This window comes from Lepisosteus oculatus, chromosome 4, assembly GCF_040954835.1.
Source record: "Lepisosteus oculatus isolate fLepOcu1 chromosome 4, fLepOcu1.hap2, whole genome shotgun sequence".
Taxonomy (NCBI): Eukaryota; Metazoa; Chordata; class Actinopteri; order Semionotiformes; family Lepisosteidae; genus Lepisosteus; species Lepisosteus oculatus.
Window position 1 is genome coordinate 20,645,618 of NC_090699.1, and position 23,060 is coordinate 20,668,677.

At 39.9% G+C, this 23,060-nt stretch overlaps 2 protein-coding genes across 6 annotated transcripts in view; one reads left to right on the top strand and one right to left on the bottom strand.

Moving 5' to 3' along the window:
• plce1 (phospholipase C, epsilon 1) overlaps positions 1-9,665 on the top strand; it is a 119,481-nt gene extending 109,816 nt beyond the window's left edge. For 3 of the 5 annotated variants that reach the window (XM_015346361.2, XM_015346364.2, XM_015346365.2), the window contains 8 exons: positions 550-811; positions 1,493-1,611; positions 2,314-2,442; positions 3,499-3,699; positions 4,921-5,082; positions 5,330-5,548; positions 5,994-6,120; positions 6,760-9,665. In XM_015346361.2, coding sequence (XP_015201847.2) covers positions 550-811; positions 1,493-1,611; positions 2,314-2,442; positions 3,499-3,699; positions 4,921-5,082; positions 5,330-5,548; positions 5,994-6,120; positions 6,760-6,920 — 1,380 coding nt within the window. In that variant the 3' untranslated portion in view covers positions 6,921-9,665. Of the gene's footprint in view, positions 1-549; positions 812-1,492; positions 1,612-2,313; positions 2,443-3,498; positions 3,700-4,920; positions 5,083-5,329; positions 5,549-5,993; positions 6,208-6,759 lie in introns of all 5 variants that reach the window. The other 2 variants (XM_015346367.2, XM_015346369.2) reach the window with 1 other exon arrangement.
• A 657-nt stretch (positions 9,666-10,322) lies between these two features.
• On the bottom strand, positions 10,323-22,255 carry noc3l (NOC3-like DNA replication regulator). Its single transcript, XM_015346370.2, has 21 exons — positions 22,010-22,255; positions 21,403-21,607; positions 20,727-20,850; positions 19,643-19,800; positions 19,353-19,406; positions 18,757-18,887; positions 17,586-17,747; positions 17,275-17,368; positions 16,698-16,873; positions 15,984-16,112; positions 15,146-15,277; positions 14,977-15,057; positions 14,401-14,501; positions 13,972-14,044; positions 13,790-13,853; positions 13,631-13,702; positions 12,700-12,881; positions 12,258-12,386; positions 11,344-11,441; positions 10,792-10,876; positions 10,323-10,643 (listed from the first exon to the last, which is right to left on the bottom strand). The coding sequence occupies exons 1-21, from the start codon at positions 22,016-22,018 to the stop codon at positions 10,497-10,499; spliced, it is 2,406 nt and encodes an 801-aa protein (XP_015201856.2). The 5' UTR covers positions 22,019-22,255; the 3' UTR covers positions 10,323-10,496.
• Between the last annotated feature and the right edge of the window lie 805 nt (positions 22,256-23,060).

A 23,060-nucleotide genomic window follows, 5' to 3' on the forward strand; every position in this document is an offset into this window, starting at 1 on the left:
AACACGCAAAACAAACAAGCCTGATATGTTCGGGTCATTCTTCAGCACAGTTCCAAAAAGGGAAAACCAAGAATGTGATTTCTCGATTTCAGTAGGTGGTCACGGGGAATAAAGATCAGTAAGCATAGCACCACAATTTGCGATGTGCTGAATGGCCTCATCTCATTTGGAGCCTTTCTTGTCTTTCTTGTCACTTCACATTAATTTTGGCAGCTGGATGGAATATGCCCCAATACAGTAATTTGCAAGAACTAGTTGCTACTCATTGGGTGAGAGTTTAAAGCTTATCTCAAATTGAACAGGGAGATTATTTGTAAATGTCATAAAAGGTAAATATTCATCAACTGTTTGTCTACATTTTTGGCAAGCAAACTGGAAAGTCATGAGGACTTCTTTAGTTCAGTTCAAGTGCTAGTTATTTCCTGTTAGTTCACTTGCAAAAAATGCTATCTGCAGCTTATCACTATTGAATAAATAGCAGATTCCAGAGTGGGGCAAAAAGGCATGCAGATTACCCTGTGACTGCGTTGTTTTTTATCCCTTTTGCAGATCATTTCAGGCCAGAACGTCTGTCCTGGCAACACAGCAGGAAGCCCGTGCGTTGAAATTGACGTCCTGGGCATGCCCATAGACAGCTGCCACTTCCGCACCAAGCCCATCCACCGGAACACCCTGAACCCCATGTGGAACGAGCAGCTCCTCTTCCACCTCTACTTCGAGGACATGGTGTTCGTCCGCTTCACCGTGGTGGAGAACAACAGCTCGCAGGTCACGGCCCAGAGGATAGTGCCCCTGAAGGCCCTGGAGCAAGGTAGGAGCCTCGAGCTTCAGGTTGCCAGAAAGTACACGCCGTACTTTTTTAAGGTGGCTTTTCTGAGGGGGTGCTTTCGAATGATCCGGGTTCAAAGAACGATTTATATAATGGTATATTCCTACACTAGATACTGTTTTTAAATTAGGTCGAATTACAGTGAACAAATTATGCTCGAAGAAGAAAAGAAAGTTTTTACATTGAGCACAGGGTTTAAGCAATGAAAGGAGCAATTGTTTCAGGATGTTTCGGATAAAAATCAACTTCTTCAGCTGTTTAGAAAGAAATGAAGGAAATTCGTGACATATTTACCAAGTGACTAAGGGATGCAGTGGATTCACTTTTTCTGTTGTTGAGTGAACTTCTTACCAAATGTTTCTCCAGACACCATTTCCTGTTGCCATACTTTATTGTGACTCTAGATTCTGCTGCATTGCTGCTCACAGTCACATGGTGAGCTGGCAGACAGGTCTGGTGCAAAGACATTCAGCAGAGCTCTGCTGGACAGATGAGTAATGAGAGAAATCTCTGCCCTTGAATGCAAGAGCTTGTGTTTGCACAGAATTTGAAAGACAGTAGAGAGACAGTTTGCTTTTGTTTGTTTTCGGTTTGTGTTCTTATCCCTGCACTCTTAGGTGCTGCAAATCATCTTTTTCTCATGGAATGCTATGGTTGTTTCAGGGTACAGACATTTACAGCTGAGGAATCTGCACAATGAACCACTGGAAGTTTCCAGCCTCTTTATATACAGTCGGAGAACGGAGGAGAACCCCAGTGGCAATATTGTACCTGCATCAACAGTAAGGAAACTAATTCTTTACCAGGTTTATATTCATATTGTAATGTTTCGGGGTTCACGTGGGCTCCCTCGCCGCTGCCGCATCAGGCCGGCCCCCCACCATCAGGGACTCAAACCCAGGCCTCCGGCATCACTCAACAGGGACCCAGCCTCTTGAGCCAAAGGGAGATCTCCCGTCAGCCTGGCGGCTGTGGTCCCTGCTATCCACAGGGAAGGGCGGTGACATCACCGCTCTGGCAAGCCGGCTCTCACAACCAATGGAGGCCATATGCATTACAATATACAGTATATGACACTCATTTAACGGGTTTCATTGTCCTAAAACTTTCCTGTATTTTGGCTTCATTTTTCTCTTTCATCATATTGAGTTCAGCACTCGGTTTTGTCCCAGAGTATTAGTAGCTTAATGTTAATTGCTTACTAGTAATTACTTTTTTGTTGGAGGAACTTGCAGATTTTGTCTGGGCTTTTGTGTTTTTGTCTCTGTTGAAGTTTCCATTCCTGCAGTGACCACAGGAAGCCGATGCTTCAGGCTACTCTGTGGAACAATCTGAATGATAAATATTTAATCTGCCACAAAGTGTCACTTTGCCAGGAAGTGTAGAACTTGGGTTACTGTTTCTGAAGGAGTCATTAGACCTCAAATAACACAGCGCAAACACAGCAATCTCTCTGAGATGTTATTATTTTTGTTCATATCCAGCTATTCAGCACGGAGGAGCGTCGAGCAGCTGTCCAGTTCAAAGTGACTGTCCATGGGGTCCCGGGCCCAGAGCCCTTCACTGTACTGTCAGTGAGTGAAAAGACCAGCGCCAGACAGCTCCTCCACAGGGTGAGTCTCCACCCACAACCACACAGTTCAGGGAAGGGCAAGGGAAAGAGCAGCCCAGCCCTACCTAGTGTGGGAAAAGAGCATCATGGAATTTTTGTCAGATTCCTCTTCGTGTCCTTGACTGATGTTATTATTATTAGATATATTGTTTTAAAAAAAAAAATCATGTTGGGGAAGAACAGCTTCAGCGTCCAGATTTGTCTTGTTAACTGCCAGGAAGAGCCACTTTTTTCTCTTGAGGAATGCAGCCTTTTTCAGAGGTAAATGAGCTCAAGGCTGATACATTTCAGAACAATTATTATTTTTTATTTTGTTTTTTTAGATTTCATAGGTTCAATTCTGTGCAACAAAACCAATTTCAACTGGTTTTGCCCTTTTTTTACAGTATGCCATGTCAGCAGGGTTAATGTCAGCTTCGGATTAAATATGACTGCCTTGAGTTTTACTAAGCTCCGGAAAAGCTTATTCTGATTATTAAGTGAGAAGAGGTGTTGTCAAACGGAAATGCACATCATTTATCACTACCGTTTCAGCTTGGAAAATGACCAAGTCGTATTTTGCACTAAACATGACTGCTTTGATGCCGTTTTAATATTTTGTTTAGAGAAATCTCGAAACACTCGTACAGATGGGTTGGGACTTTGACTGTCTGGGTTACTTGTTCTTATCAATGACTTATGGCTAGTCTCCAGTAGAGCGCGAACTTACTGCCTCAGTTTCCTCATTTGTTAAGTTTTTTTCTTTTACTTTTTCACTTACTGGTGCTTGGCTCTTGGCATTTGTCACAGTTTACTGTTACCCCAGTGCCTTAGCGTACAGCAGTTGCATGTTTTTGTATGAGCTTGGTGCACGAGTGTGGCTTTGCCCACCCATTGACCTTGCATAGCAGAAATGTAATTTTCTGGAATTCGAGGAAGGAAAAAGGCCCGAGCGGGCGAAAAGGTCCAAGAGCTGGATGATTGAGCCCGTTCTCGGTCATGGTTTGCGAGGACTGTTGCGTTGAGGCTTGGCAGCCACTCTTGTGCTCCTGACGAGTGCTGTTCATGGCTGCCTCAGGCACTTGCCTCGACTCAGGGCTCCACGTCAGACTACTTCCTATCGGAGGAGAAGGTGCCCTTGTCGAAGGAGAGGAGTGAAGCCCGGAAACAGACGCTTCAGCGAGCCATTGGACCTGAGGAGGAGATTCTCAAAGTGCTGCGCAGCTGGTTCCCAGAGGAGGGTTATGTGGGAAGAATCTGCCTGAAAACCAAGGAAGACGTAAGTCTTATGCTACTGTAAATAGTGTAGTTGTAACTCTTGAGCAAGATATTTGACAGTAAATTCAAATTAAGCACAAAATTGTGAACTTTGTGAAAGTACCGTAAGTCGGTGTGTTGTTGCAAAACCCTGATCGTGCCACGGGTGAGAGCGAGATTTCCCACAAATTGTGATGTGATGCGGCCCTTCCTGCTCACTAGTCACTGTAATGACTAATGTAATGTGATGTACGAGCGAATACGTACAAGTGCAGCAGACATTTCACAACAGAAGTGTTCCAGTGTGATCTGCATGCAGAGTTAAGTAGTATTTGTGGACAAAACCATCTTGAAATTGAGAGCAATATTTCTATTGGATTAAGAGATGTATTCTCAAGCCTGTTTGCTTACAATGTAATAGGACCTTATCACATCACTGGAAGTTTTGTTGCTTTGTTCTGAATTGCAGAACATGGCTCTGCACATACCTGGAAGTTTAATCTATTTTATGATGTACATTGGAGCTTTTACACATTACTGTGTATATTTTACTTTCATTGTGGTTTGAAATGCACTCATCATTGTTGATTCTTCCTAACCCTGAAATATAAAAATTGTATTGCAGTTTCCCTTTAACAATGCTAATAGTTCCCAAAATAATATTAGTTTTTTCTCAAGTTCATTTGAAATAATTTTTCATCTTAAATGCTGTTTTATCCATACCAATGTATTTGTATTGGCTTTCCTCATAAAAATATTCTGACCAAACTTTTGATGTCACATGCCCTCTGCTGGGTAATTTGTGTACTGCATTTATCCCAGCTAAATCAGCAGTTCATAGATTATTCCTGAATTTATGTTTGATTATTATTAGCTTGTGGTGCTATTTAAAGGCACATTCAGAGTACAACCTGTAGCTCTACCTGATGCCCAGTTTAATTCCTCTGGGTATCTTCATCCTTAACACTGATTGGCATTACTAGCTGAAAAGCCAACAAAATGTGCTTATAGTTGTTTATTCATGAGGCTTTTGAAAAGAAAATAAAGCATCACCCTAATTTTAACAGAGTGGTTCACAATGTTTATTTTTACACACTCCTATCTGTATGTGTGTGAGTCTGTGTGCATATAACCATTATTAGAAAAGTCATTTTTTTAAATACAAAGAAATGGAAATTCGTGCTGTTTTGGCTTTCACTGTAAAAGTGCCACTGCGTGGCTAAGAGCTCCCCTGTCCTTACAGAGTCCGAATGAGGGCACCCCCCCAATGGAGGGTGTGGAGGAAGCGAGCAGCGGCACAGACGAGGACACTTTCTTCGTCCAGGTGCACGACGTCTCTCCTGAGCAGCCCCGCACTGTCATCAAAGCGCCCCGTCTCAGCACTGCCCAGGACGTCATCCAGCAGGTGATTCCGCACACACAAACCCATCCATTCAGCTAAAAACGAGGCATTTGCTTTATTTGCAGATTACAAACATTTTCACCAGGATTTATTGTGGATATGTTTCAAGTCTCATTTCTGAGCCTGCAAATGTCTGAAGCATGCTCTTAGCAAAATCTCACATTTTGAATCCGTGGTCGAGGCCGAATGCTGTCATGTTTGAATGGATTAACATTCATTTTTAAAGCTGTTTCCTCTCTGCTGCTTGTAGACACTCTGCAAGGCTAAGTACTCCTGCAGTATCCTCAGCAATCCCAACCCTGGTGATTATGTGCTCATGGAAGAAGTCTTCAAGGAACCTACAAACAAAAAAGCCTCAACTTCCAAGCCTTTACAGCGCATCCTGTTTGATCAGGAGTGCGTTTACCAGGCCCAGAGCAAGTGGAAAGGGGCGGGGAAGTTCATCCTCAAGCTCAAAGAACAGGTGCAGGTGTGTAATGAACCATATAGCCACATGAGGCATACAACCGGGTTAAATTCTACTTTGCATTTTTTTTGTCTTCTCAAGGATAATTTGTTCTGGGTGACAGATAAAACTGTGCATTCAAGTTATCCATTTTGTACTTCTGATGTGCGGCGCCAATACCACATTTCCACAGGCGTTCCCCTGCACGTGTTTGTGATTACCATTTCAAAAATTGTCCTAAATGTGAGTTGTAAAGGAGTCATCAAAACTAATATTTTTACTCTTCTTAGTTTTAATGTGATTAATAATCAAGAATGCATTTAGCAGAATCAAAAGTGAAAGATGACGTGTTAAAGGCAGGTGGTCTGGTTCTGGAAGAGCAGGTTACATGTGACAGGGATTGACTGTTGTAGAGCAGTCCTACACTGCTCTACTAGGGCCTGGCTGATTGAGATGTCTTTGTTCTCAGACTGCTCGCGATGACAAGCGGAAAGGGATTTCCTTTGCCAATGAGTTGAAGAAATTAACCAAGTCTGGGAAGCCCAGTAAAAGTGCGTTGGGAACGGCTCAGGCTGTAACCCCCGAAAGTGTGCAGAGTAAGGATGACAAAGCTGCATGGAGTTTGCACTTGAGTGAAACCTCTGAGTGACATCGCTGAAGTGTTTGCACTAAATATTGATAAGGTATGGCTTGCAGTCAGACCGCTTTTTAAATTGGTGTCCACTTTTATGCAAAGATATGTAACAGTACATCGTGATATTGACAAAAGCGATTCATTTCACAGCCCAGTTTTTCAGTAGGATCAGTTTTGTCATACCATTTTTTTTATGAATTTGAAACTTTCACTGCAGCAACATTTCTTCTTTTTTGGCAAAGATAATGACTAAATTTAGATGGCTTACAAGGACATAATGGATGATCATGAACCCAGGATGATTACCCCTCAAGGGTTACTGGAGTGTTAGGTGTGAGATTAACAGCATGGGTGTACAACGTAACTGCATGTCAATAGAAACAGCCTGCAGATCTCGAAAGAAAAGTAAGCAACAGATGACTGGCCTCACCACGCTGGCATTCATTCGTGTCCTTGAGTGCAGTGGAATTTATTTGCCTCATTAGGAACATTGAAATTTTGATTGTATGTAATTAGATAAGCAGCCATCAGATAAAGCCATGCATTCGTTCTTCGATATCTATAAAAGTTGATGCAAGTTATTTTTGCCCTGTGCTTACAGGAAGCTTTTCCGAAGGACTCAAAGCTCTGGTTGTGGACAGCAGATCACAGGCAGAAAGACTCCAAGCCAGTGGCACAGAGAGGCTGACCCTGCAGGGCCAAACTCCCTCTTCTCCTACCTGGGCTTTCCCTCTACTCAGAAACTGGAAGTTGCACAAATGAGTCCGGTACCAAGCAGGTACATGTGGAAATTCAAGAGAGGAAGGTGTTGGTGGAGCCCCTCTCCCTCGCTACACACACAAATATCTTGGGCTTGATTGTCTGGCAGGTAACTTTCGTGAGCTGAACGTCTGCTACACAAAGCTCAGGCCTCCTGGTTTTCTTAGGACCGTTCACTCTTAAGGTGAGGTGAAGACTTTTGAAGTGGTGGTGAACAATGTGTCAGTTATCGTTGGGCGAGAGGCCATCCAGGTGGTCACTACAATATTTTAAGTAAATCCAGCTGTTCATTCCCCCCCCCCGGGGAAGGGGAGAAGTATTTAAGTCAACAGCAGTCTGCTAAGTATTGATAAAAAATACTTCATGGTTATATATGGATATATATCTATATTCATTCGCAGAGACGTTTATGTGTTGAAGTAAAAGGTAAAAGTTTTTTTTCAGGGCAGACATGCTGGTGTATTTGTGAAGTGGGAGAGGTCTGCTCTTCGTTCCACTGAAGAGGTGACTAACAAGCTGGCTTGTTAGGATCACTTCCAATGAACTTCTTTTATCAAGTACTGTAATATACATGTATTACATGTGTTTTAGAGATAGCTTGTGGTTTGTGAACCAGTTCAATTATATTTTGCACTTTTTTCTTCTTTTCAAGGTAATTTGTGATGAAATAATGCTGTGGTACTGCATTACCCAACTGCATCATCCGTTGTTGCCTAAATGTTGTAAATGATGATGTAGATACAAATTCTGCTGTGTAACTAACACAATCTGAATTGTTCTCTTTGTGGTGACTTCATTTAAAACTCTTTCTTTTGTTTAGATTCAGAGTGACAGAATATGTTCAATAAATAGTAACTGATCTTTTAAGAGCTTCAGTAACAATCATGAAGAGGCTATTTTTGTTATCCTAATTTTGCTAGCTAGCTTCTTGATTTAAAAATCCTAAATTCCTTATTGAAGGATCCAATATTTCCTAGTTATCACCAGATAAGTTCTGTTGTTTTTAATGTTTTTTCTGAAGTTTTAAGATTTTTTTAGATGGCCATTTGGATATGAATTGCTACAGTAAAAGAATGTGTGTCTTAATACATTTAAAAATTGTATGAAGAACAAAATGTATGATGTACGAAAATGTCAATATGTACATGTCATGTTAAATATTGTATATGTGTGGAAATCTGTGAATGTATTCTATGATTATTATGTGAATTATTTATACCATTTTAAAACCTTTTATTTTTTTATTGGTGGTATCTTACTCAGATCCTAGCCAAACACAAAAAAATCTATTGATAATTTTACTATTGTAGCTGCTTGTAGTAGGGCTCAAGTATTGAACAGAAAAACTGCACTAGTCCTGGGCTGGTTTTTGTCATGAGATTATTTTCTTTGACCTTATCATGCAAAGTGAAATATTTAATCTTTTAATAGGTTTAAGTTTTTGTCTGTCAGAGAAGTTTTGCTTTTACACAACCACCATTCTGCTGTTGGTTTATTTGGTTATATAACTGACAACATAGGATAGAAACTTAGATTAATGTTCTCACAAGGGCATTGTTACACTCTTTTGCAATAACCTTCATTGTGGAAGATAAAATATTTTGTTTGTTACTCTTTAATGGACCATAATACAGTCCAAAATATATTTTAAAGTTTGTTTAAGGGTTTTCCAAATGTCTTGTTTAACTTGAAGTGAGATTATTTTTTAATAAGTACAGTAAGTACAGTACCCTTAACAGGTCATTACCTTAAGATATTTGTACTATTATAGAAGCCAACTAAGAATTGTGTCACAAAAGATGCACCATTACATACTCATAAGCCTTAAGTGGTAGATTGTACAAGCATCTTCCATAAAACTACAGAACTTTGACCTCAGCAACAACCCAATGTTTTTACCCTTCAGCCTAATCACAAGTTCAGTGTTTTGTGTATTTAAATATAGATTTAACTTATTTCATGTTACAGCCCTGGTTGGCTGTATATATATTGTGAGCTGTGTACATAGCATAAGTACTTATTTTTTAAAAGTTGGGTTTTGGTGTTACTATAGAAATGAACCTTATTTAAAAGAACTGACTAATTTATTTGGCACAAAAATCTTTACACTTTTCTTTTCTTCAGATGTTATTGACAATTAAGTGCATTTACGTAAAGCTGAACGCTACTAGATTGTGGAAGATTGTCTTTCAGTCAAATGAGTGTATAATCCATAAGGTGATGTTTTGCATACTCACCATCATACATTTCTTTAACATCTTTAAGTGTAAACTTGTATTTCTGAACTATATTAACTAATGCCTACATTATTTAAACATTTGTCTGCAGTATGAGCACTATAGTGTTACATAACATTTTTAGTTATCTTTTAGAGTCTTCAGCGAGTTTTTCTTTTGATGCCTTTTAATCATGTCTTTTACTTTTTACAAAGGCAAACATCTAAACTTCCTAAAACATTCTTGTTAGTAAAATATAACACAAGAACAATCTTTTGACAAATTGCAAGAAACTTTTTAGTTTTTGTTAATCCTATAAAAATTGATAAAAAGCATTTTGTTTGTAATTTGGTACAACTACAGAAATTGTTACATTTTTTTCTTCACCTGACCATACCAGTCTTCATGTACCACAAACATGTTGCATAGTGTATGTAAGTGAAAATTGTTTTAGACACTGCTATATCTCTGCCAAATTGAAAAGTGCATACGTGTATTAGAATAAGTAATAAAAGACTTCATGATCTCCCTTGCCGTGAGATGTTTTGTGCTGCTGCAATATGTGCATTGATTCTGTATGTCTTTCTACCCCGAACATTAGTAACCCTGTGAAGATTGCTTGGAATATGACTGGGAAACACCAGCAATTTAAAGCCCAACCTGAATAGGCACATGCTATTCTAGCGTACAAACAACATGCAAACAAACATCCTACATTATCAGTTCCAAATACATAGTTCTTTTAATACAAATTTGGATACAGTGTAGCTAAAATATGAATCTGGGAATCTGACGTTTCACAAAGTTCAAGTGGTCACTATTTATAGTATTACTTCATCCAAGTCTTTGTCCATTGCGTTGCCCAATTCAATGCTCCTGTGTAACACATGTATAAATGGCCAGGAATGCTATATACTGTACATGTGAACACAGAAGACTAGCTAGTATACGACTCTTAGGTCTTTTTTGTTTTACATCAATGACATGTTACAGGTACTTGATGTAATAATTAAGCAGATTTTGGAATCACAACGAAGATAAAGAAGACTGGGGTTAAAGTGAGCCTGAGTTCAACAGTAAAATGGTTTCAGTAAAATTCATGGTTCACCTCATTTAAATTTACCTATGCCACATTTACCAGGTCTTAAATTTGCATAATAAAAGAATAATACAGATGTTTAAGACGGCACAGCATATATAATGGAATTTATTAACATGAAACAGAGAAAAATGTACATTTTTCATGCCTTAAGTGGAGACTGATGTGCCACTGAAAACTATTTCTCGGGCAACACTCTCACCTCTTCACCAGCCAGGGAAGCTTCACAGACAGGATTGTATCTTATGCTCTGCCAGCCTCCCGCTAGCTGTTCATTTCACGGGGTCCATCAGGTCTTCTTACATGTGCTGCGAAGTCCATGACTGTGGAGGCAGACGGAGCTCCGAGAACTGCGTCAATCTGTTTATTCAACTCGGCATTCAGTACGGCCTCTCCAATCGTGAATCGATCCTGAAAACCCCAAAAAAGAAGAAAGCAGCCCAACGGGGCAGATTTTTAAGAAATCAAATACTAACATCACTCACGCATTATGGCTGCCAGAACTGCTTAAAAGGAGAAAAAGATGCTTAACGATAACAGATGTCAGATGAAAACTAACCTTCTTCTTTGAAGACGGTTCTGCCACAGGAGGATTAAATGTCATTCCTTTCACACTGTAATTCTCAAAAAGATCAACAGCTGACCTAGACAAAGCATGAACAAAGACATTACTCAACTACTGTATATACATTCTTTTCAATCAAAAAACCCATTCATGTATAAATAATTAGAATGTGGTTACAGCTCAGTGAATTATAAGTTGAACCATCAACTTATTCCTACATTTTCACACCAACGCACCACAAGTGTCACCTATCGATCATCTTTGGCCTTGAATCACAACGACGAAGTACGCCGCGGTACAGTGACCCAAGACGGGGCCCCTGTAACGTGTTATGGGGTTTTAACGCCCATTCTGAATACATTCTGCTACATCTGTAGGCAGACAGAAATGTCACTGCATTCTCGTTTAACACCAGCACTGGAAAACAAAATGTCAAAAGGCTGAAATAAAATAACACAGAGAGGATTTAACAAGGTCAGCACAACACTGAGGCGATACAGAGCCCACAGTGAGAACAGGAATGGGAAATGTAGATAAAAGTCTCACCTTCGGCTCAGCTCCAAGTCCAGAGCCCGGGATCCTTCCACTGGAGCTCCAGCAGCGAGGTGCGCAGCAAACTTGCGCACAATGGGATGATAGTGTCTCTGGAAAACACAGGAGAAAGCAGTGAGGCAACGGGACACAAGCTGCCTCGCTGCTCCACATGGGTCCTCCTACCAGGAAGGGCTAGGCCGATGGGAGCGCTTACGAACGCGAAAGAGTTACAGCACCCATTTCCCCTACTCCTCTATGAGAGAAATGAAACAGAACAAATGATAGGCTCATGTACCTAGTACATGCTTTTAAACTTTTAAACTTTTTTGTGTAAAAGTGCTCTATATGTGTATGTGTAGTCTAGATCTTCTTTCTCCCAATCTCCCCAAAATAATATTCTTATGGATTATTTTTTGAAAGAAAGTAGAGAAGCCTTTGATGTTTTTTTTTCCAGTTTTCAGTTCCTGTGGGAGGAGTGGTTCACTGAGTATACTGTATTTCTGAAATAAATCTCCCCTCTTGAGAAAGAACTACTGTTTATCTAGTTCTCCTCTTTCCTCTCCGCTGGGACATCATACTGGGCACTCTTAAAACAAGAGTAATCCTGCATGGTTTCGACACCAATGAAGAGACGCTTAATTCTAAGGAAAAGGGCAAATTGAGGGCAAAAGAGTACTGAAGCATCACATTCAAATTGTTATTAGCAAAAGATACATCCATCCTTTGTTTCCCTCAGTATTACATTTTTACTGAATAGCATGAAAGGTGTCACCCGAGTGGAGGCTGCACTTCAGTAGAGGGTGAAACAGGTCCCTACCTACAGTATATGGAAAAATACTCAGAGATTCTCTGGAATTAGAATTTCTATATAAATGCAGTTAACTGATCAATGAGTTTCCATTTCACAGTGCTTTATTAATGCCTACCTGAAGTGTTTGCAGCTCCCACAGAGCTGTGTTCTGCGGGTTACAGTACTCGGGCTCATCCAGCTCCGGCAGGTATATCCCACTGCCCTGCGACTCATTATCCAGAAGAATATCCGTCTTGGGGAATGTCTAAAGAAAGAAAAGGAAAAGAAACGGCAATCAAATCCACATTTCCAGTTCCAGTCTGGCATATTTCCTTCATACGGGCAATAATATCCACTGATGCAATTTAACAGAATTTTCTCATTTGTTTACAATTGCATTACTCAATTTGCAGGAGCTAATGAATACAATCGAATATTACAATCGAACAGCATCTGCACACTCGGACGACAGCCTCAGAATGATGATTAATGAAAGGAAGTAAAGTTACTAATGTAAAAATTGTACTGTAATCAAGCATCTTCAGAAAGGAAATTCCTGAAATTAGTGTACGACTTACATGCATCAGAACCCGATCAGATGCCAAAATCCCAATGGTGGAATTGGGAAGCACATGCAGAGAGAGAGTGGTAAGCCGCTTAATGAAAGCCAGTGCTCTCTGAAGTGTAACTTGCTTCCTGCGTTTAGTCAGCATGATGTCCAGGCACTGGAGGACTATAACCATGTCATCATTTGACACACCTGCGGGATGGTAGGGACATTTATTAAAATATCACATAGTACATCTAGACAGAACAGATGACTGAGCAGATTCTGTTTGGACAATACAGAAACTTATCTAAAAGATGCTGAGCAACACATAAAGCACAACTATGCTCTTCAGCAGCTTCTGACTTCAATTTATGATTTATTACATTTGTACAGTGCATTTCCAGCCAAACAATTGCAAAGCTATTCATATATAGAAGGAAACCCACTTCATCTATTGCTGAAGCGCTTCTTCCCACTGGATGACAAACAGCAGATGATTTGCACCCACACCCCCACAACACAGCAGGTACGAGAAGTGAGGAAATACTAAGAATTACGGGGGGAACTTTAGGGAGGATGGAGTTTCCCTCAAGCCCAAAGGGGGCTTCAACCAGGACACTGGCGTTAGCACTCCTACTCTTACACAGTCCTGTGCCACAGGATTTTAAGGAACCACTAGCTAGGACCTCGACCTCAAGGTCAAGAACGACATCTACTGCACAGTGTAGCCACCACAGTGGGGCTTGGATCTGGATGACAAGAACATCATCAGGGCATGTTTTAGAAATAATACAATTAAGAAACTATGTTGACGTTTTCTCCCAAGCAAACGAAATTTAAACTTCACTTCATCCTCAAATTAAACACTTCTTGATTTTGGTTTCACAACAACCAAACGGCTGAGGTGCAACGAGATTCGCAACAGCTTGAAGAACAGTTTGCGACATGAAGAACCCTACCTGCATGCAGCTTAAGGACTGTTTTGTACAGGTGTGTGTAGAATTTCAATGGGTCAATATTCAGCACATCACCTGTTTAAACACATGGAAAAAAACTGCAATTATTGCTAAGAAACATTTTAAATTTTCAGAAGAGAAGACAATGATTTAATGCAGTACCTTGACCAGAAAGGACGTGAAAGGCGGTCTGAACACAATGGAGGCTCTCTCGGTAGCTAAGAACCTTGACATCAAAACAAAAAAACGGGAAGGTTGAGGGATTAGGGACAGTCTTATTGGTACATTAAAACTGTAATACCATCTCACCAATCAGTTCAGCAACACTGCAATAGTTCACTCACCCCTGATTCTATAAGGTTGTGTAGCACCATCAATAAATCATCAAAAAATTCCACATTTATTAGATGAGCAAACCTGTTAATTAAAAAAAAAAGATTATTCTAGGAGAAAAACATCAGTGATGTATTAATTACATATATAATTTATTATACCTAATGTAGTTTGATTGCCTTCTCAGACACATGGCAAAAAGCATCAAAGGCATCAAAACTGAGATATTATGATTGTAAAGTTAAAGTAGACTAAAGACAAAATTAACTGCATTAAGGCAAAACATTATTAATGTTTAGAACTGGTAATGGTAAATATGATTCAAACTGAAACCCTTAGCAGCATCTAGAGGCTCAAAGCTCCAAAAGAACAAGGCGATTACACTGTAGCACAATAAGACAGTTATAAAACAAAAAGTGCTTCTCAAAGTTACGCCTTACTTTGCAAGACCTTCCAAAACTGTAGGAAGCAGAACAGACTTCTGGGCTTTTTTCAGTATTCTGAAGTAAATCAGGAACACAATGTTCAGAGTCTCCGTGTGCTGGTGGAGAGAGAAAGAAATATGTAAAAATACAACATCTGGTACTGCCTTATTCAGACGGATGAGATCTGTGATTGGCCTGTGATCTGTTTGACAGTGACAATACAATTTATAGGACAGTGTTCATAGATTTAAAACTTTTTATGGTTTGTGGATGTAGAACATGTTAAGTACTCAAACACTGTCCCACTGGCACGAATACCATACCGCAAGTGCTCATGTACCAAACCACTCATATTAGAAGACACTTATTCATACATGTTCTCAAAACCACAAAGGATGCAGGAGGACAGTTAAGAGGGTTTAAACCCTAAACCCTCAATAAAAAAGAAAAAAAGTGTTCAAAGTTAGTCACAAATCATTATAGAGCTACAGCAAACTAAGTCTTACTGTTTTTTGTTTTCTCGAATCTGTTTGGAACAAGCATTTGCGCTCACAATGAACACAACACTACCTGGGATCATCAAGAACCCACCAGTTTCATCTTTTTCTCTTTGCTTTCCGACGCCTCTGCTTCCAGAAGCTCCCTTTCTAGTTTCTCCTCAGCCTTCTTCCACTGCAAGAAGAAGAGCACAGCAGGCAAAGTCAGACTCGGGCAACACCAAAGCACACAATGTACGACCTGCTGCAGGGACAACACTGACCTTCCTCTGCATTCTGGACAGGTTTTTCCTCTTCTCTTTGAAAGTCATAAACTTTTTCTTGGGAGCGACGTCTTCAGCATCCTTCATGACCTCCATCTCCTTTATTCTCAGGCAAAGAAGAGTCTTCAGCACCTGTCGTTGCAAGACCAATAAAAAAAAACTTTTCCCTTTTCACAAAATGACAAAAAAACCACCAAGTGTCTTTAAAAGCCACATTTAATCTGAAGATCAAAGAAACAGGGCACAGTATCTAAATGCAATGCTTTTTTCACAAATAAACAGCATAGGGTTTTAATGGGAGAAGGTAATGCACTGTCCTAATTTAACAAACAGTCTGTGGCATCTACATTATATACAGAATTATATAATACAGCACACATGGTTTGGTTAATGCCCTCTAAAAAATAAACTATAGCATTAACTGTGAGCCGGGAGACTGCATCATAGTCAATGGACCAGGACAGGGGGGATGCTGAACTCCGATAGCACTCTGATTATTTACTGTATTTTTAAAAATTTCTGCTATTGAAAATACATTGACAGATATTAACAGTATTTGACAATACCCTGCACCTATTCCTAAGCCTTCTTTAGCAAGTGTTTAGACTGAGACTGCAACCTTTTAACATACAAAAACGTATTTTACCATTTTTAGTACATAAAATACATATTTAGTACAAAAAATGAATATTGATCAACGATCACAGCTTGGCACACTAGGTAAACACAAAACTGTTCTTGTATGCTAATTCTATTGCTGAACATTTTGTAAACTATAATTTTTAAGTGACACTTAAGATAAAAACGCTAAATAATAAAGGATAAAAGACAAACTTACCTCAGGTTTGACATCATAGTTTCTACTTTTAACAAGGCCAGAGATAACTTTAACCATCCCTAGGGAGGCCTGTCCTACTTTGTCTTGTTTTAACATCTTTTTCACTGCTTCACAGCACATATCTGACACCTGTAGAAGGAAAAATAATTTCAAGGATTATTCCAAATGGGAGAAAGATCTTCCCTTTCTCCTCCGGAGAAAGAGAAACAGAAAAATATATTTTATCAAACAGCACTGAAAGATCCTTGAATCCTGGAACTGAAAAATATGTCTCCAAAACCCATTTATAACACTTTCAAATGGCACAAAGATGGTGTTCGGTCAATGACATCTGCAGCATAATTAAGCAGTGACCCATAAGCCTAGACCTGACTTAGTTCCAATGGTAGATATTATTGGGACTAATATAATGGTAATAATTATTTAATATCCTATTACAAAACTTTAACAGAATCTATGATTATAAAATTTGAAATATATACATCTCATACAAAAGAGGATAAATGGCCTATTCTTGCGCATCCCTGAATCAAGTCTGGTGAAGGCGTGGTGCAGAAAAAATATCAGGAAAATTGGTTCTAAGTTCTTTTTGGGATTTGTTACAGCAAACCTTTTTTTCCAATCAAATTTGTATCTCCACACTTGTTTATTCCCCAAAATCATCTTTAAGATGATGTATACAGCTTATAGTGTCTTGAGTTTTAGCACATTCACCTTTCTAGAAGGGTCATTCATGAGCGGTACGATCATCACAATAATATTGTTGTGGAAGTTGAAATGAGGAAAAGCAGTCAGGAGCTCACACAGACATTTCAGTGCTACTTCTGCCAGACCACGGTAGGCCTTCAGGGAAACAGCATCGCTTTTTTTCTTCTTCATCTGTTTCCAGTCTGCAGAGAAATTGCAACATCAATTCCACACTCTTGCTTTGCCAGCAATTCCTAAAAGTTGCCTGGAAAAAGTAACTTCAGCCAAACAGCATACTTATTTAAACAGATTCAAGAAACCAATATCTATAAAACCAAAAGCTCTTTCATTAAATGCAATCATAACATATCCTGTAAAAAAAATCAACATTCCAGAGTGTCTGCTCTGACATCATTTATATCATTTCATAAAATCTGTTCAATAAACCTGAATGATTGTAAGAATTTCACCAAAGCACAGGAATCATACATCAATGAACAATTCATATACACAAAAATGATTGCATTGGTTTAATTTTAACGTTCAATCTTCTAAATGAACAACAGAAAATTAATACTGAATATAAATGATGGAGTTTAAGTACCTTTTACAGTCTGTTCCAAATTCTCAAGGTAGAATTTGTACTGACTGACTAAGCCCTGTTCAAACTCTCGCAGCTGCTGGGTTTCCTTTTTGACCTGATTAAGGAAAATAAAAATGACAGATAAGACAGCACATTCATGTTTTTAGCTCAATGATTTTCAAACATTTACAGACAAAAGGTTTGCAGAAGCCTTACATTTTCAAACATTAATTACACGGAAAGATAACATTTCCTTATTGGAATCAGTATCTACAACGAGCATTTTCTATGGCTGGATAAAGGTAAGATTGATTAAATCAACAGGTTATTACCTTGGTCGCCTTTTCTGCTTCTGTCAGAGGACGGATTCTGTAGGACGGAACAATGTCCTTAAACACTTCCATCAGAGAGACCATCACAAGCTTTCGCACAGTCACAGCAACAAAAGGGTCTACTTCCATCAGCATTGAGCGAAGCTCTTTCACCTTTTTAATCTGCACAGGTAGAGAGGATAAACATGTTATAATATGTACATTAAAACAATAACAGGCTTGACCAGCATGTTGCAAAAGGGATAGGTCTTCTCTGGTATCAGTCCACAGAAAAGGAACTCCGGCTTAAAAGTAATGTGCTTTGCTGAACAGAGAGGACTACAAATTTTTTAAAGATACTGAAAATTTGGAATATAGTGGACTCCTTCAGCAACAACAGTGACAAAAGAACCTGAGGACAGAAGTGAAAACTAAGGGGAACAGGGATTGTGGCAGTCAAAAATCTTTGGAACAATTTCCTTCCAGTAACCAAACTATATGACTTACATCAGTGTACTAGAATACACTGGGGATGCATTCTAGAAAAGTGCAAAGTGGTGTAATGTTTTTGAATTGGGGCTCAACAACTACTTTTACTGTTTTGGAAGGAGGTTTCCGTCGATGCTTTCCATTGCCGATTCACGCACAGTATTTAAATGAAATGCATCGCTCTTAAAATAATGAATTACACTTTTGTTTCAATCCTCTACAAAATTAGCATTAATACAGTATAGTTAAACACATATTTAATATACAATTTAATTAAAATAAGGCAAATCGCTGTGCTTACAATGCTATTTAAAGTAATTCCAAGCTTATGCACAGAATGCTGCCTTATAACTTGATCAACAGAGCGATATATTTGCAAGGCATCCGGCAATATAAACCCAATCAATGATTAAAGAATTAATATACAGTGGCTTACACATGTACCCGTGAGGAGAGGCTGGTTGTAAGCTATACACTAATTAGACCAGCTAATAACCTCAAGCAGAAAACACAATACAAAGGACCAGCATTTCATTTAGATTTCTGGAATGAATGTAACCATTATTTTCTCACTGAGACACAGAGGGAACATGGAAATATCTTCCAGAGCTTGCAACGCAGGTGGAAAACTGAAATAAGACAATCAGTCTGCTCCCTCACAGGATGGAAACCAACTTCTCTTCTTTGCTGTGAGCAAACTCACATTATTAACAGGCTCTGACAGGATGGCAGAGCCCAGCTCGGCGATGTGTGCCTTCCGCTCCTCCAGCCTCTGCCTGCGCTGGGACAGCATCTCCTGTCTGCTCAGGACGGGCAGCGGCTCCGGGACACTCACTTAGAGGAAACATGCATTAACAGGCACGGGACAATTACTGTAGGTCGTTCTCAGAAAACTGTGACAGGGATATATGAAACTGAAACTGGGAAAACCGAAAGGGACATTAGGTGATCAGGGGATGAACAGGCCGAGCACACTGAAAATAAATGTGATGTCTATTAGAAAAGGCATGATGACAAAACCAGTTTCTAACAGCTGTCTGTGAGCAGCAGTGGTTGAGGTTCTGGACTGAAGAGTCACAAGTTCAAACCCCGAGCATGTAGTCAAGTCAGACAGCTCCAGTAAACTGGCCTTTGTTGTAGAAAGGACCTTTTGGATCATCAGTGCCAGTGGATATCCGTTCGCAAGTGACTTACTTGATAAAACAAAGGAATGTACAGTAAATAAAGCCAGAAAACAGGTGAGAGAGTGAAGTGCTGGGTGACAAGGTGCTCGACGCCCTTCTGCATTTTTACAATTACCTTCTTCAGCATTAGTGTCTTCCTCTTCTGCCTCCTCTACCACTTTCTCCAACACTGAAGAAAACCAAAACGTGATTTCACATCACAATCTGAATCACATTTTTGATCTGCATGAGCTGAATTTTATGTAAAAAAAAACCATTATTTCTCTAAACTTGTCCGATTGTGGTACCGAAAACATTCAAAGCTGAAGGGCGGTCGGTCTCAGTGACCCCGAAAAGCAATCAGGTTTACTGTTCCAGCTGATCACTGGGCTGAATACATGGGAGGCGATAAAGCTGGCACCACACCTGGTTTCTCCATGCTCTGGGGGATAACACCCGTTTTGTCTTTGATTGGCAGGAGATGAATAACTTCCTTTTCCTCCCGTTTCTGCATCTTTCTTGGCATCTTCTCATAGTTCTCGACCACATTGTCCAGTTTGCGTTTCTTGCCATGAACGGGTGCGCTGCAGATTCACGTTCAGGGAAACAAAAAAGAATGACTGGGACGTCTGCTCCACGTTCTTGGCTAAGGAAAGCGGCTCTGTTTATGCATTGATAAACAATACTGCTAAACAATAAACAATATCAGTACTGCTGATAGAACACAGTTCTCCTCTCTTCTTGTTATTATTGGTTTTTACTGTTACCAAAAAGCCAGGCAACTAAAACAATTTAAATAAAAAGACTGTAACGTACTGAATTGAAATGCAAAAAATTAACAGTGCACCTATTCTGGCCACTGTTACCTTTGTCTCGGTTGTATCATAAGGAACAGATAAAAGGCAGCAGCATTAGAACTTGGCAGCCTGCAGCACAAGGTCTTGATAAGCCAGTAGGGGCCGTCCTTCCCAATCAAGCCTCTGTAAGGCGACAGGGGGGGGCCTGAGCTGTAGGATGTGCTGGCCTTCAGAAGTGATGTCAAACCGAGGTTCCATCGACATGGTCTTTAAAGATCCCCTGACACCGTTGTTACGAGTAGGCAAAATTCCACTCTAGCTTTGGAAGTCTGACCTCCTTAAAGATCCCCCTTAATTCACTTCGTGTAGCGATTCCTAACTCCTCCAGCTAGTCTGCTGTGAAGTAGGATGCAAAGTGACAGAAAGGTGGATGCTGCACTTCATTGGTTGATAGAGAGGTCCCCTGCAATCTGAAAAGCACTCCAGAACACTTCAGGTTGAAAACCCATAAATACACTGACTTCTTATGATAACAAATTATCATCTTATAAACTGAAACACAAAAGATGACAAACCCCTGGCTCAAATACTTCCTTACAGGACAGTGCTGAAATACCTCCAGGGAAATCTAAATTGAGCCAAAGGCTGCAATGGTGCAGGTGTTCATGGTTTTGCTTTGTCATGTAACTCAGACAGGACTCAAGCACTCTTACCAGGAGGAGAGGTCTCTTGTGAGGAAGGAGGCTTTCCGGGCCAAGGCCTTCATCTGCTCCAGGTCGTCTTCCTCCATCATGTCCACCGGGAGGGTTTCCTCAAACTCCTCATCTTCCTCTTCCTCTGTTTAAGAGAGCCAGCATTGGTTTCTTTCAGGACACCTCACGGGACATTTGCAAAACGCCACCAGGCTAAGGTGAAGTGTGGGCAAATACATCACATAAATCAATTCAATTCATTCTTGCAGTCCTGGCAATGCCATTACAGTATGTTGTTTAGCCAGATGACCCTTCTCTTTTGTCCCACCTTATACTGTAATACCATGTTTAAAGAGAGGGTCATGGTTTTGCCAAATAAAGTGAGAAACAATTACTGGTGCACTAACTCCCCAGTGCATAAAGTGTTTTGAAGTCAAGCAACGGGGAGAGAACTGTATCTCCATCCTTTTCAGGTTCTGCCAAGTCTCATCTGACATACACGTGTGACAAGCGGGTCTACTCTGCTCTGATTCTATCACTGTGCCCTGTTGTTGTTGTTATTATTATTATTAGCGCGCAAGTAAACCTGAGAATCGGAAAGCCACTGACGGAGCAGAGCTATCCGGGTCAAGGGAATGGGCCACTCGTGGCTGAAATAAGCCCACCCGGTCGAACAACAGTAAGAAACGTCCCACACCTGGTCTTTTCTTGTACCGTTCCAGTGGGGCGGGGATTCGGCTGGACGCATCTTTCAGGGACTGTCGGAGCTTCTTCTGCTCCTTGCGGTACTTCTTCGCGCTGCTCTGCTGCTTGAACTGTCGGTTCTTCAGCTTGTTTTCAATCTTGAGGTTGCTGGTTTTCAGCAATTTGCGAAAACTTGGGGTTCTCTTCTTACTCCTCCTCTGCCGTGGACAGGTGGAAAGTCAATCAAGTTAGATCAAAGAACCAGTGTCCTAAATGTTTTTAACAGCTCACTTACAGTCTATTAATTTTAGCATTAACAAGAATGAAGCCATCCGTCAGGACAAGTTTAAAAACAGAGAAATGACGTGTTGTTGCGAACAAAAGCACTTGGAAACTCTAGCAAAAAAAATAAATAATTCAAGACGTCAACAATTTGGTAGCAGGCAGTCAGGGACGAGCATATTCTGAACAAAATTGTGTTCATGAACATGTCGCGTTAAAAATTATAAAGCCAAAAATGCGATGTTGGGAGTTATATTGCTTTATTTAGAATATTTTATCAAGTTTAAACTTAAACTACAAACAATTACAAACTACAAATTACAAAGAAAGTAACTTACCGGTCCCATCTTGCTTTAAAAGTCCGAACCAAATATTGTGTTGAACAACTTTCAGATATCTAAAAAAAGACTATATTAATTTAACAGATCCTCTTATCACTAGTTTATAAAATAATACCTCACAATACATTCTATTTAATAGAAACCATAATCTGAAAACTAAAACAGATTTAAAGAAATTGTTTTTTTTCTCATTTTAAATGAGGAAAACCACACGTGCGTTTCCTAACTCTACAGGAAGTAATGATGTCGTCAAACCACAGAAAGAAAAGTACGCCTCCTTTCTTTATGGTTTTTCACAGCGCCATCAACCGGTAAGGATGACTTTATTTACGAGGCGATAGATGTATTGGAATTGAGAAAGACGAAATATTTCTTTGAGGTTTATGAATATGTACATGCACTAATACATTCCCATCCATGTAACAGAAATCTGCGTGTGATTGATCCGTGGTAAAATTTAACAGCGATTACCTTAAACTCACAAGTATTGCAAATTATTTAGTTGATAAATTGATTTTTCACAAACAGAAGCAGTAAGTTCTGAAGCAGGAAACCATATTTTTTTGCAACTGAAACAGAGATTCAATATTGTAACGCAACGGGGTTCAGGTGGGGGCCCCTGGGTCGGACCCCCACCGTCGGAGGCTCGAGCCCTGGACTCCCGCGTCATTCAACAGGGACCCAGCCCGGTGAGCTAAAGAGAGATCTCTCTACAGCCCAGTAGCTGTAGTCTTGCTATCACAGGGTAAGCCGGCTCTTACCCACCCTGATGGCCGTATGCGTTACATTATATTCAGAGGAGTTTGTAAGAGTGGATCAAACATCCAATTCTTATTTTCTGTTGGGAAGCGTTAATGTTCTATTAGGGAAAAACTAAAACAACCTTTAACTTCCAACGCCGGAAATTACATTTAAATCTGGACTCCAAAGGCTTAAGAAATTAAGTACTGTTTCATGTTTTTCTGTGCGTGTTTGTGCTAAAAGTGAATAGGACGTTCATCGCAGCTGCATAAACAATCCCTCAGATGTAATCAATTACTTAGATGTG

Bases quoted from the DNA above. Each gene is read 5' to 3' on its own strand.
- noc3l (XM_015346370.2), bottom strand. The intron at 20,851-21,402 runs GTGTGGGACGTT...TCTCTTAAACAG, and splicing joins ACGGTACAAGAAAAGACCAG to AGGAAGAGGAAGATGAGGAG. The intron at 19,407-19,642 runs GTGTGGTGCCAG...GGTTTTCTTCAG, and splicing joins CCAGAGCATGGAGAAACCAG to TGTTGGAGAAAGTGGTAGAG.